The sequence below is a fragment of the Primulina huaijiensis genome, chromosome 12 (genome assembly GCF_012295235.1).
Source record: "Primulina huaijiensis isolate GDHJ02 chromosome 12, ASM1229523v2, whole genome shotgun sequence".
Lineage (NCBI taxonomy): Eukaryota > Viridiplantae > Streptophyta > Magnoliopsida > Lamiales > Gesneriaceae > Primulina > Primulina huaijiensis.
The window spans coordinates 7,034,966-7,049,765 of record NC_133317.1 but is presented as its reverse complement, the minus strand read 5'-3'; the positions used below and the strand labels follow the sequence as shown (position 1 = coordinate 7,049,765).

The 14,800-nt window shown below is 36.2% G+C and overlaps 1 protein-coding gene across 1 annotated transcript; it reads left to right on the top strand.

The window, feature by feature from the left end:
- The first annotated feature begins 7,825 nt into the window (after positions 1 to 7,825).
- Positions 7,826 to 8,671, top strand: LOC140990175 (uncharacterized). Its single transcript, XM_073459752.1, has one exon. The coding sequence runs from the start codon at positions 7,826 to 7,828 to the stop codon at positions 8,669 to 8,671; it is 846 nt and encodes a 281-aa protein (XP_073315853.1).
- The last annotated feature ends 6,129 nt before the right edge of the window (positions 8,672 to 14,800 follow it).

Here is a 14,800-nt window from a genome sequence, read left to right as displayed (position 1 = left end):
TGAAAGACCTACTCTTTTAAAATTCTTCTTGATCGAACTCCGAATAAATGAATATACAGTTAGCATTGGACCTAGCTTAATTAACTTTGATTTATGATAATAATTAATCATATCAAAATAATTAAAGTTATAAAACAATATTTACATTATATATTCATTACATCCTTAGTTGTATCTGATTTTTAATTAGAATTTGAGCAAATATATATGTTTAACTATATATAATTTCTTCAAATTTTTTTGATTAAGAGAACTATTGACCTACATCGCAAAGAGACCCCCTCAGTTTTTTAATCTCATTGATAAGGGGTCTAAAGTTAATCTATTTTTTTCACATTCCCTCCTAATATTTGTTTGTCCCCTATAAAAAAAAATTTAAATTTATTTTGCTCCCAACCTCCAATTTCCATTATGAAAATAATATTAATTAATATTGTCTCACAAGTAATAAGGTCGTATAGAAACCATAATTTTAGCAAGAAAAACAACAAATAAAGTTCAATTGTCCATGAAAACTTGCCTCATTTACATTAAGTTAGGGTTTTGTCGGCCACATCAATTATATTGTAATGTAGTACTTAAGCTTAAAAAAGGCAGACAAATTCCAAATATCGCTCCTTAAATAATCATACAATTGTTACCTTAAATTAGTAATATTCTAACAAAACAAGAAAACCCTTGTTTCATGGGACAAATGGGATTTGCTGGTTATGTATGGGGCGTCGCCTTCTCACCCAATGATAATCCATCGTATAATATTCAGGTTCTCTCCACGTACCTTTTCTTTCATGCATTTTCTGCTTTTCATGTCCTTCGTTTATTTGTTGACCTGCCACACAATATATAAAATAACGTACTAAAGTGCATGACAAAATATGATTATTAATAGATTATCATAAAGTAAGCACGTTACATTACTATATATATATATATATATATATATTATGTATCAGACAAAATATTTATCATAAAGTAATTGAGAATATAAATTTATGGTGACAATGTCTAAATATGTCACCTCCATCAAATCATGGGATTTTTGTTGCTATCTGTAGTTGCACTCTTATGACGTGTTCATTCCATCTTACATCAGACGAACATTTTAATTAAAAACAAATAATATAATGCTCATCTGTATTTTTTGTTTTGAATCCAGTTGTTCATGAGAAATCATGAGATTTTTTTTTATCTTGTGTATTAGTAGCAGAAAAATGAGTTACCTTTTCAAATTTTCAAGTTTTGGTTTTACGCCACACGATCTCCTCTAAAAATCTTTATCGATAGTTTGTAGCTCATTTTATATTAAAGTCCCAGATATAGAATTAGATTTCAAGTTCAAAATCCGATTATAACAATCCTTTCTCCGAACTCAAAAAAAAAATTTATTTCAACTTTTTCCTTGTGCCTCGTAAATAGTCGAACAAACGTACCAACTCAAATATTTTAAATATTCATGAATATTTCGTTAATTGCCTAAACAAATGAACCCCTGTGTACCATCTTGAAAATCACAACATATCCAACAACAAAATTAATTAAATTTATGGTGTATCATTTACTATCTGTTAAAAATCTAAATAGAAGAGGGGAAAAAAAACTGACGCATGCGTAATTAATAATTATGTATGTATAATTACCTGATGAGGCTTTTATCAAGTAGTTTTTGTGTGGCACAAATTCTTCGTCAACCAAACTCTTCATCGACTGTTAGAATTAAATGAACAGCAATATACATCAGGAAAAAATGAGAATATATGCATCAATATATATAATTTATAACGACTTATGCATGCATGCATGCATTTATGCTTGATTGATTTTTTTTATTATTACAACTCACGCTGGGGAGGGAGATCGAACTCGGGGAGGGAGCCAGCTTAAGCTGGTGGGTGAGACCATTGAGCTAAAGCCCGGTCTCATTTATGCTTGATTGATTTAATGTTAGGTAAAATCAATTGTGTTCTGACAAAATCATACAGTCATTGGTTGTTCATCCAGTTTGAGTTTTCTTGGTACTGAATTCCGAAACTTGAAGTGATGATCAACTGCATAGACAAACTTCATTTGTATCAAATAAAATACATATATAGATACATATACTATATATACACACACACACACATATACATACACTGAAGTATTATATTGTACGAAATGAAGTTGATTACCTTGCTGAAGATGATCAGATATTCGCCGAGGTACCGCATCAGAAGCACAGTGTGCGAGAATCAACGAGAGAGTTACACAAAATGCAGCTGAAAATATGGACACATCCATAGCAAGAATATCTGTGCTAAAATGAAAGCAAGCTTAGTTTACATTTTATGTTTGGCTTTAAAACTCCAATTTATAGCAATGGAGAAGGAGGAAGCCGACGCTAATTGGAGGTGAAAATGGGGGTGTGGTAGCAAATGGTCAGCAAGAAAAAACAGACACAAAGCACAAAATCCAGAGTCCACAAGTACACAAAACCCTCTTTTCTTTTATATTTATATATACTTCGACTTTTTAGGAACCTTCACAAAATTTGTAGTGATTCCCGGTCACCTTTCCATGATATTGGGACCACGCCATAAGCTCGTGGATGAGTATAAATGGAATAAAACGTCGAGCGAAAATGGATTTAATTTATATCGAGTGGTGAGAAAACATGGATATTTTCGAAAAAATTCGCCTAAGAAGTTGAATTTTTTTTATTCGAAGGAATAGGAGAATGTCGCTGATCCTGGGCTCTCACTAGATATTTACGCTTAGCGTGGATCTCTAGTTATTGAAAAATGCAGGTTTTGAGTATTAAAAAAGATATAATAAACAATCTTTTATTAATTTATGTCATTAGTAGTTAGCACGTCTTTAAATTTCCAACAAAATAATGTTACATTAGGTACTTGGAGTTGCTTTACAAAACCCACAAGATGGCCCGATCGAATTATTATATGGCGACAAGTGCCCGATTTATTGAAATTATTTGTACGTAAAGACAAGCATAGGATAATTTTGTATGTTAACATTGGTGATTGTCTATGCAATATATAAATGATATATTTTGTCCAAGTCTGAGGTGTACAATACTGACGTTGTTTAACAATCATATAATCGTATACAACAAGTCTCAGAAGTATAGAATTTCCAAACCAGTCTATTTATTTCATAAAACGAAATATTGTCTTTACAACTTCAAAACAACATATCAAATCATAACAAAATGTTTTAAAAGAGCAGAATCTAAAACATAATATAACGTAAACGAAATTAAACAACGACAGCTATCTTATTTTTCTTCACCATCCCCAAAACCGGATCAATTCATTGTCCTCTAATTGTTCCTCGTTCTTATCTGAGAGGGGGTGAGTGAGTCAGTGATATGGTCGTCACTCAGTAAGCGAGAGAATCCTTCAGCCTTAAAAATCATTTTTCAATTGAAATTTCAAATATTCAGAAATAAAAATGTATCAAATTTATGCACTGAACAAATTACGAATTTCATCACTAACTGATTTCAGTCCACTATATTTTAATCATCTAAGGGATGAGACAGGAATCAAGAATCGGGTATATTCATAATATATATTCCTACAATTTATTCATAAACTTCAGTACATATTTTCAAGGATCGTATAAAAATATATGATGCTCGGTTTTAAAACAAATAATACAAGTTAAAACAGAAATGCTTATTGAAAACAAGTGTGCAAAACTTTTATCAAAAAATATATAAGCCCACTTACTGAAAGATGCTCCAAAAACACGAAGAACTTGCTGAATTTTTCTTTAATTAGTTGATCGCTTAAATAGAAAGACTATGCTACTTGAATTGGACAAGACCTTGCCTCAATAATCTGACAGCACTAGGACAAAATTTTGGCTTGGAAAACTTTGAAGAATTTTGTTCCCCCTTGCAGCTAGTGATGCTCGAAAATCTGAAGGTTTTAGAGTGATTTGTTGTGGTGTTTTCTTAACACATTGCCTCTATTTATAGGTCACCAAATATGAGTTGAAAGGGCCTCATTTAATGGTCATTATACACATTTTTATGAGAAATAAACAATTCTTAATTTTGTTTATTCAATTAAGAAATAATGGTGCTTAAATGACTTGGATAACTACTATATTGAGGCTGAAACATGGTGTTGCAATATGCAAATTTTCCATTTGTACATCTTAATCATGGTTGCATCTTTGAGTCTCATGTCCAGCAATTTATTTGCATTAATAATTTCTCTTAAACTTAGAAAAATGAATTCAAATTTTCTCCTTAATTTTTTAGAATTTTCGAAACATGTCCCTGCATATTTATATAAATTTCCTTGCATGTTGATCAAATTTTTCGGGTCTTTACATATTTCCCTATTAAGCGCGTCGAATGACATTTTTTCTTCCCTTTTTTTATTTAATCCTAATGTTTTCGTCACGTTTAACAATTAATATCGTTTTTTAGAACACTGCTCACTAGTGCCTGATTTATTGAAATTATTTGTACACTTTACAAGCGTATATAGGAACTAGAATGTCGGTGATTGTACATACAATAGTAATACATTTGAGTTAACAATATTATAAGGAAAATAATTTTCTTGGCACTCTATTTTTGTAAGTTCTGGTTATAGTTTACTAATGTGAGAACCCGAATTTCCCGCAGCTAGCATTTTTTTGCAGTAGCTAGAAATATTCAGTAGCAATTGAAAATTCCAGCAGAAGCTAACAATTCCAGCAGCAGCCAATATTTCAGAAGATGTTATTTTCCAGCAAACAAAATTCCAGCAGATAGAATCCAGCTGACAGAATCCAGCAGCAGAAGAAGTTCAGTAGCGAGATTTCAGCAGATAAGCTACTGATTCAGATTAAAACTTGTAACTGAAGCATTTAAAATGGAATAAATATTGTTAATGGCACATCATGACAGATTATGGCCATTAATAGGGAGTCCAACAGTCAGAATTTGGCCTATAAATATCACCCTCAAGTCTCTGAAATGGGTTACACAAACCTTGAAATTAGAGCTAAGAGAGTGCATTTTTCGAAGCTGTAGAAACCAGTAGCGACATCAGCAGATTACAGAATTCAACCGAAATTTCTAGCAAATTACAGTAAGTGGGATTATGTATAAATATCTTGAAATCAGTTTGATAATTCCGGTTTTAATGTACAGTTTCTGAATGTTTGATTTCTGATATATGATATATGATTTTGAAGCACTGAAACTCTCTAGTGAACTAATGGTAGGAATATATATTTTGAACATTTCTGGATTCTGATTCTGATTCTGACCTCACCCCTTAGAGGAGAGAACATATAGGGGACTGATATCAGTTTAGCCATGAAATCCACTAACGTGCTCAGTGCTTACTAATTCTGATTTCTGTCTGAATACTGTGATTTCTGAATTCTGATTCCTGTTCTGGAAACAAGAGTTTTCTGTATATTATTGTATTTCTGTTTCTGTAAAAATGGTGTTTGAAAATTGGGAGTTATTCCCGCCCCTGCTTACTGAGTGACAACCATATCACTCACCCACCAAACCCATCTCAGCTAAGAACGAGGAAGAAAAGCTAGAAGAAGAAGAGCAGATTCAATTCTGGGGCTAGTGAAGGAGACCGTTGTTATCAGTTCTAATTTATGTGTAGTCCGCTGCATTTGTTAAGACGATATTATATTTGGTTTTACATTTCCGCTGTAAAACATTATTATTTGAGTTGTATCAGACAATGAATATTCAGTATTGTGAATAAAAGACTGGTTTCTGAAAATTCTGTACTTCTGAGGCTTGTTGTTTCGAATGTAAATTTGAGAGCAACGTCGGTGTCAACCAACCCCCGTTCTGGGGCGTGACATTGAAGTGGTATCAAAGCAGAACCAGGTTTCATAATCTGGGGAGGAGGAACTAGAAATAATAAGTTCTGATAGACTTCTGAAAATAAGTTATGATAAACTACTGTAATAGATTACTGAAAATAAGCTACTGTAATAGACTACTGAAAAGATAGACTAACTATGTACAGTTAGGAAAATCAGTAAGGAAAACAAATCAGAATACAGTAGAGCTCTGAGTGTTTCAGCAGCATGTCTGAAATGAGTAAAAAAAAATCATTAGACCCAAAACCAGTAGCCGAAACCAGAACCAGTAGATGGAAATCAGTAGATCTGTATGCAGAAGACTGGGTCAATAGACCTGAAATGCAGCAGACTGGTTCTAACAGTGTTGGAAAGCAGCAGAATGATTGCAGTAGCATCAGAAATGCAGTAGATAGTAAATTCCAGCAAGCGCATGCAGTTGACCTCGCAAAGTGGCATGGAAGTTGAGGTGTTTTTCGCGCAAACTTCAAACGGCCATAACTTTGGATCCAAGAGGAATTTTTACTATTAAAAGTATGCGTTGGAAAGCTCTCGACGAGAAAAATCTAACCTAGAACGATTACACCATCGACGAACCCCAAATTCTTTCGTTTAGATGGTGATATCGTCCTTTCCGTAAAATTTTCAAATTTTTCGAAACTTTGAGGAATTTTCATTTCCAAACGGTTTAGTAATTTTCCACCAAATTTGGTACCATTCATGTTCTTCATGTGAAGGATTTTTAGTAAATTTTTCACGCCATTCTGAGACCGAAAAATTTTGAGCTATTTCTTCTTTTAATTGTATAGGCAGTACTGAATCTGTTCATTCCAGTATTTGTCTATAACTCGACCTATATTCTTGATATCACTTCTGAACCTTTACTCTCATGTTTTGGATGTAGGATATGGCTGACAGGAGTAGCTACATTAAGAGCTTAGAGAAGAAAATAGAGAAGCTCAAGTGGCATAACTATTGCTTAGAGCTGGACAAGGATGAATTACAGCATAGAGAAGAACACTTAAGACATGATGTTCAACGTTATGCTCATCATCTGCATGAGGCGGAAGAGAGGAATAGAAAAGCTCAAGAAGAGTTTGAAACCTCTCAAGAGACCGTTGCAAAGTTCATCGAGTTACGTGATAACTTGATTGAGAAGATCCAAGTGCTCAAGGATCAAAATCACCAACTTGTACACCAGCATAACCAGTATAGTGAGNTTTTTTTTTTTTTTTTTTTTTTTTGTAATAACACTTGTTCCATTTGCATTTCTGTTTTCATTTTCGAGGTTCTATTGCAATTGCACTTTCTTGGGAAATCAATAAAAGTTATTTCTATCCATTGGTTTCATATTTAAATTTTGAGCAATTACTCAATCATTGTGCTTCCTTTGTTTAGTCCATATTCTGCCAAAACCTTAGAACTTTCATATGTGTAGGAAATGGACGGAAGACCAGTAAGAAATAATCGCAACCCTCGTTATGAAAATCGCAAAAACCGCAACAACAACCGCGATGACGAAGATGCACAACAACAACCACCACCAGCAGTTGGCCTCAGCCAAGTGGATTTGATAGCTATAGCCACGATTTTGGCAACCACGTTACAAGGGTTTGTCAACCCTAATGTTAATCAGCCGCCGCAGCCACCTCCAGCGCAGAATGGGACGAAGTAGCACTATGAGGCTCTCCGAAGAGCAAGAGTCCCAAAATTCGATGGAAGCTCCGATCCTGAGGTCGGACAGAATTGGATGAAGGAGGTGGAGAATCATCTTCAACTCCTTGAGGTTCCACAAGAGATCAGGGTAGATGTGATTACACCTTTTCTTGTGGATAGAGCAGCCAAATGGTGGGAAGGAGTCTCACCAGCTATGTTAGGGACGGGACCTATCACCTGGCAAAGGTTCCGAGAGGCATTTCTGAGACAGTAATTTCCGACAGCAATTCGAGTGCAGAAGCTGTCAGAATTTGAAAGCTTGGTTCAAGAACCAAACATGACAGTGGTGGAGTATTCATCCAAGTTCCATTCATTGGGAACTTACTCCCCAAGCATCATGGGAGACGAGGCCTTGAAGATACATCGCTTTAAGAAGGGATTGAACAGCCGTATTCAATCTGCCCTGGCGGTTATCGAGCCCAATAGTTTTGATGAATTGATGGGAGCCGTCATCAGGGCTGAGAATGACATTAAGAGTCGTGAAGGTGAGAACAAACTCAAACGTCCTCAGTCAAGCCAGTACCAACCGGGCCAACAATTCAAGAAGCCTAGGTTTTCAAGTAACCAATTCATCAGTTCTCCATCTAAAGGAACCACTCCTTCTCAATCCAGCAAAGAGGGAGTCAAGTGCCAAACTTGTGGATTCACTCACACTGGTGAATGTCGTAGGAATTCTGGAGCTTGTTTCCGTTGTGGAAAGATGGACCATCGCATTGCTCAATGCCCTCTTCTAGATCCAAGGAATGGTCCAGCAGGTGGAACAACACTAAACAAGCCTAAAGAGAACAAGCCAAATGCTCGAGTCTATGATATCACTCAAGAAGAGGCTGACAACTCCAATGATGTCGTAGCTGGTACCATTTTAATCAATAATATACCTGCTTATGTGTTATTTGATTGTGGTGCTACGCATTCATTCATGTCTAAGAGATTTGCCAAGAAGTTAGGAGCTAAGCCTGATAACTTAGAAGAACCATATAGTGTATCAACTCCTGCAAATCGAATTTTAGAAACTCGCACTCTATATCGGGATATTGGTGTTCTCATAGATAATCAGAGTTTCAAGGCAAACCTGATTCACCTAAACATCACTACACCAAAAACGGCAAACGACAACGGATAAAATCCGTTGTCGTTGCCTTCTTAAAACTGTTGTAACTGAGGGGGTTATTAAAAGTCAGTTCAACGACAACGGTTTTTATCCGTTGTGATAGGTCATATTTGCGACGATTTTTAAAACCGTCGCTAATTCAAAATAAGCGACAGTTCATTAAACCGTCGCTAGTTCAAATGAGCGACGGTTTACTTAACCGTCGCTAATTAAAATTAGCGACAGTTATCAATCAAGACCGTCGCTAATATTAGCGACGGTTATTAATCACAATGTCCGTCGCTAATTTGTTTCGAAAAATAAAAAAAATACTTTTAATAATTTAATAAATCTAAAAAAAACTTATAATCGAAACTAAAATCGTATAAAACAAAAAAATTTTAAGTGTTGTGAAGTAGTAAAATCGTGTAAGAGAGAAAAATTTTACGTGTTGTGTGAAATTGTATAAGAGAAAAAAAAATTTTGAAGTGTTATGAAGTGGTTAGAAAAATTTTAGGTGTTGTGTGAAATTGTGTAAGAGAAAAAAAATTTTAAGTATTGTTTGAAGTGATAAAATGGTGTAAGAGAGAAAAATTTTAAGTGTTGTGTGAAATGATAAAATGGTGTAAAAGAGAAAAATTTTAAGTATTGTGAAGTGTTGTTGAGGAAAATGGACCGAAAATGTGATATTTATAGACAATTTGCGACGGTTGTTGTTTGAACCGTCGCTATTGGTGACGGTGATGTTGAAACCGTCGCATGATTTAAATTTGCAACGGTTTATATTTATACCGTCGCTAACATTAGCGACGGTTTCAGAACACTGTCGCTAATGTTAGCGACGAGTTTTATAAAATCGTCGCTAATTTTAAACATGCGACGGGTTTTGTTAAAACCGTCGCTAAAATTAGCGACGGTTATTTTTAAACCGAACTAAGTTTTAAATTAGCGACAGTTTTTAAAACACCGTCGCTAAATATTGCAACGTTTTTCAAAACCATTGTTGTTTGTCCAAAAACCACGCTAATCGACAACGATTTCTTAAAAACGTTGTCGATTATCCAAAAAAACACGCTAATAGACAACGGTTAGAACCGTTGTCATTGATCCTAAAAAAACGCTCAAAGGCAACGGTTTTATAGAACCGTTGTAATTGATCCCAAAAACCGTTGTCTTTGACCCTCAAAAGACAACGGTTTTTTATAAAACCGTTGTTAAAAAACATACGACAACGGTTTTTTGCAAAAACCGTTGTCGTATGTGCGTTGTTGTATGCAGAATTTCTTGTAGTGCATGGTGGAATTCGATGTAATTCTTGGAATAGATTGGTTAGCCTATAATCATGCTTTAGTAGACTGTCATGGAAAGACGGTAACCATCCAAGTTCCACACCAAGAGCAAATTTTATTTCATGGCAAGACCAAAGAACGAAAGACTTTTCTTCCTGCTTCTCAAACTTGGAAAGCCATGAAAAGTGGAGAAGAAGTTTACCTAGCCATGTTAAGCGAGGTAAAACAAGAAACTGCACTTGCAGTAGAAGAGATTCCGGTAGTACAAGAGTTTCCGGATGTCTTTCCTGAAGAACTCCCGGGCACAATCCCCGATCGTGAAGTGAAGTTTGAGATCAACTTGATTCATGGGGCTGCACCGATCTCAAAAGCACCATATACAATGGCCCCAACGGAATTAAAAGAACTCAAAGAGCAAATTCAAGAATTGTTGGATAAGAAGAAAATCCGACCAAGCGCATCCCCGTGGGGAGCTCCTGTCCTGTTCGTAAAGAAGAAGGACAGAAGCATGAGATTGTGTATCGATTACAGAGAACTGAATAAGATCACAATCAATAATAAGTACCCACGTCCAAGAATAGATGATCTGTTTGACCAACTCAAAGGAGCTATAGTCTTTTCCAAGCTCGACTTAAGGTCAGGCTATCACCAACTGAAGGTCAAAGCAGAAGATATTCCTAAAACAGCCTTCAGGACGAGATACGGCCATTACGAGTTTACGGTAATGCCGTTTGGACTGACCAATGCCCCCGCAACATTCATGGACCTCATGAATAGAGGCTTCAAACCTTACCTTGATAGGTTTGTGGTTGTATTCATAGACGACATCCTTGTGTATTCACAAAGTAAGGAGGATCATGAGGAACATCTTCGCCTCACCCTCCAGACGCTTAAAGAAAATGAGCTGTTCGCCAAGTTCAAAAAATGTGAATTCTGGTTAGAGAGCGTCACATTCTTGGGACACATAATATCAGCAGCAGGAGTATCTGTTGACCCTAAGAAAGTTGAAGCAATCTCAGATTGGCCTAGACCAAAGAATGTGACAGAAATTCGAAACTTCTTGGGATTAGCAGGCTATTATCGAAAGTTTGTTGAAGGATTCTCTTCATAGCCATACCCCTCACCAAGCTCACACAGAAGAACTCTAAATTTCAATGGAATGAAGAATGTGAGCAAAGCTTCGAGACTTTGAAGAAGAAGCTTACCTCCACCCCGGTTTTGGTATTGCCAACTGACGGCAAAGACTTCACCATCTACAGTGATGCATCTAAAGGAGGCTTAGGATGTGTACTCATGCAAGAGGGAAGGGTGATTGCATACGCGTCAAGGCAGTTGAAGCCGTATGAACAGAATTGCCCAACACATGACCTCGAACTAGCTGCAGGGGTGTTCGCGCTAAAAATTTGGAGACATTATCTTTATGGAGCCAAGTGCGAGGTTTTTACTGATCACCAAAGTTTCAAATATTTGTTCACTCAAAAAGAACTAAATATGAGACAAAGACGGTGGATTGAACTCATGAAGGATTACGACTTGACGATAAGCTACCACCCAGGCAAAGCCAACAAGGTAGCAGATACTTTAAGTAGAAAGGATACGAGTAAGGTGATCCTAGCATCACTTTCAGCACAACCATGTCTTCAAGAGACAATCAAGATAAGTCAAAATAGAGATTCCGTTTTGGTGAAATTGAAAGAGCAATCCAAAGAAGGGAAATCACCAGATTTCGAGACGAATAACAAAGGAATCTTGTGGATGAAAGGACGATTGTGTGTACTAGACATCGATAACATTCGACAAGAAGTAATGTCTGAAGCACATAAGTCAAAATTTTCAGTTCATCCTGGCAGTACCAAGATGTACAGAGATTTGAAGAAAAATTTCTGGTAGAATGGAATGAAGAAAGACATGGCAATGTTTGTTTCTAAGTGTCACGTATGCCAGCAAGTCAAGGCAGAACACCAGAGACCTGGTGGACTTCTTCAACCACTAGAAATCCCAGAATGGAAATGGGAACATATTTCCATGGATTTTGTAGTCGGTTTACCCAAATCGAGACAAAGTCATGACGGCATCTGGGTGATCGTAGATAGACTCACAAAATCTGCGCATTTCTTACCTGTCCGCATGAACTATAATTTGGACAAGCTAGCCACATTGTACATGAATGAGATCTTACGATTGCACGGAGTTCCAGCTAGCATACTTTCCGACAGAGATCCTAGATTTACGTCCTGCTTTTGGAAGAGCTTTCAACAAGCTATGGGGACTAAAGTTACGCTTATTACAGCTTATCACCCTCAGACCGACGGCCAAACAGAGAGGACAATTCAAACTCTTGAGGATATGCTGAGAGCTTGTGCTCTAGACTTCAGTGGTAATTGGAGCGAACATTTGCCCTTAATCGAGGTCGCGTACAATAATAGTTACCACAGCAGCATTGAAATGGCACCGTACGAAACTTTGTATGGGCGAAAATGTCGATCGTCACTATATTGGGATGAAGTAGGGGAAAAAGCCATTGTTGGACCAGAACTGATCCAAGAAACAGTGGATAAAGTTGCTTTGATCAGAGAAAGATTAAAAGTTGCACAAGATCGACAGAAAAGCTGGGCCGACCAGAAAAGACGACCCGTGGAATTTGAAGTTGGAGAGAATGCATATGTGAAAGTGTCACCCATGAAGGGTGTAATCCGATTCAATAAGGCTGCGAAACTGAATCCCAGGTACGTCAGACCATTTGAGATTCTTGAGAAAGTGGGAACACTTGCTTATAGATTAGCACTTCCACCCGAAATGTCAAGAATCCACAATGTTTTCCACGTTTCACAGCTTAGAAGATATATTTCCGATCCAAGTCATATTCTGGAAGCTGGACCATTTCTGGTGGAGGAAAATCTAAATGAAGAACTGAAGTATGAAGAAATTCCGATTCGAATTGTGGATAACAAAGATCAAGTACTGAGGCGACGAACTATTCCATATGTCAAAGTGCAATGGTCCAATCACACCGAAAGAGAAGCTACTTGGGAGTCGGAAGAAAAGATGCGAGCACAATACCCTTATTTCTTTGAGAATCATGTATAGCCAAGTTTCGAGGACGAAACTTCTCATAAGGAGGGAGGGATGTGAGAACCCGAATTTCCGGCAGCTAGCATTTTTTTGCAGTAGCTAGCAATATTCAGTAGCAATGAAAAATTCCAGCAGAAGCTAACAATTCCAGCAGCAGCCAATATTTCAGAAGATGTTATTTTCCAGCAAACAAAATTCCAGCAGACAGAATCCAGCAGCAGAAGAAGTTCAGTTGCGAGATTTCAGCAGATAAGCTACTGATTCAGATTAGAACTTGTAACTGAAGCATTTAAAATGGAATAAAGATTGTTAATGGCACATCATGACAGATTATTGCCATTAATAGAGAGTCCAACAGTCAGAATTTGGCCTATAAATATCACCCTCAAGTCTCTGAAATGGGTTACACAAACCTTGAAATTATCACTTGAAATTAGAGCTAAGAGAGTGCATTTTTCGAATCTGTAGAAACCAGTAGCGACATCAGCAGATTACAGAATTCAACCGAAATTTCTAGCAAATTACAGTAAATGGGCTTATGTATAAATATCTTGAAATCAGTTTGATAATTCCGTTTTAAAGTACAGTTTCTGAATGTTTGATTTCTGATATATGATATGTGATTTTGAAGCACTGAAACTCCCTAGTGAACTAATGGTAGGAATATATATTCTGAACATTTCTGAATTCTGATTCTGATTCTGGCCTCACCCCTTAGAGGAGAGAACATATAGGGGTCTGATATCAGTTTAGCCATGAAATTCACTAACGTGCTCAGTGCTTACTAATTCTGATTTCTAAATTCTGATTCCTGTTCTGGAAACAAGAGTTTTCTGTATATTATTGTATTTCTGTTTCTGTAAAAATGTTGTTTAAAAACTGGGAGTTATTCCCGCCCCTGCTTACTGAGTGACAATTACATCACTCACCCACCAAACCCATCTCAGATAAGAACGAGGAAGAAAAGCTAGAAGAAGAAGAGCAGATTCAATTCTGGGGCTGGTGAAGGAGACCGTTGTTATCAGTTCTAATTTATGTGTAGTCCGCTGCATTTGTTAAGACAATGTTATATTTGGTTTTACATTTCCGCTGTAAAACATTATTATTTGAGTTGTATCAGACAATGAATATTCAGTATTGTGAATAAAAGACTGGTTTCTGAAAATTCTGTAATTCTGAGGCTTGTTGTTTTCGAATGTAAATTGGAGAGCAACGCCGGTGTCAACCAACCCCCGTTCTGGGGCGTGACAACTAAGTTTCAAAGTTTTGGTGCTCTAAATTTCATTTGTTTTTAATTTCAACCATATTTCGTCATAATGCTGAAATGACAATACTAACATGACATCATATCAAAAAATTTTGATGATATTGAAAAAAAGTGTTTACATAGTACCGAAATATGCTGAATTGTCTTATATTACGTCGGTAATTGAACCAAATATTTCGAATACTAAAATTTAGTACACCAATATTATAATTTGAAAGCTTAATGGGCCAAAGATAAAAACTTCTATGAGTTGTAAGACATATGTCTGACTCGATCTATTAAAAATTATTAACTTTAATTCAAAAATATTTTTTTTTGCTGTATATATAGACTAGGTAGACTCGTCTCATATATATAGATCATTGATATCATCTCATATGAGACATACTCAACCAAATATTGGCCAAGTTAGTGGATAAAAATATATCTTCGTAAAAATTCTAGAATTCTTCTGTAAGATCCATTTTGTCCATGATTGTTCATTCTAGAAACTAGTTATTAAACTCAAGATTAGCTCACAACAGTAACTTCTAG

Bases quoted from the DNA above. Each gene is read 5' to 3' on its own strand.
- LOC140990175 (XM_073459752.1), top strand. From the start codon at position 7,826: ATGACAGTGGTGGAGTATTCATCCAAGTTCCATTCATTGGGAACTTAC.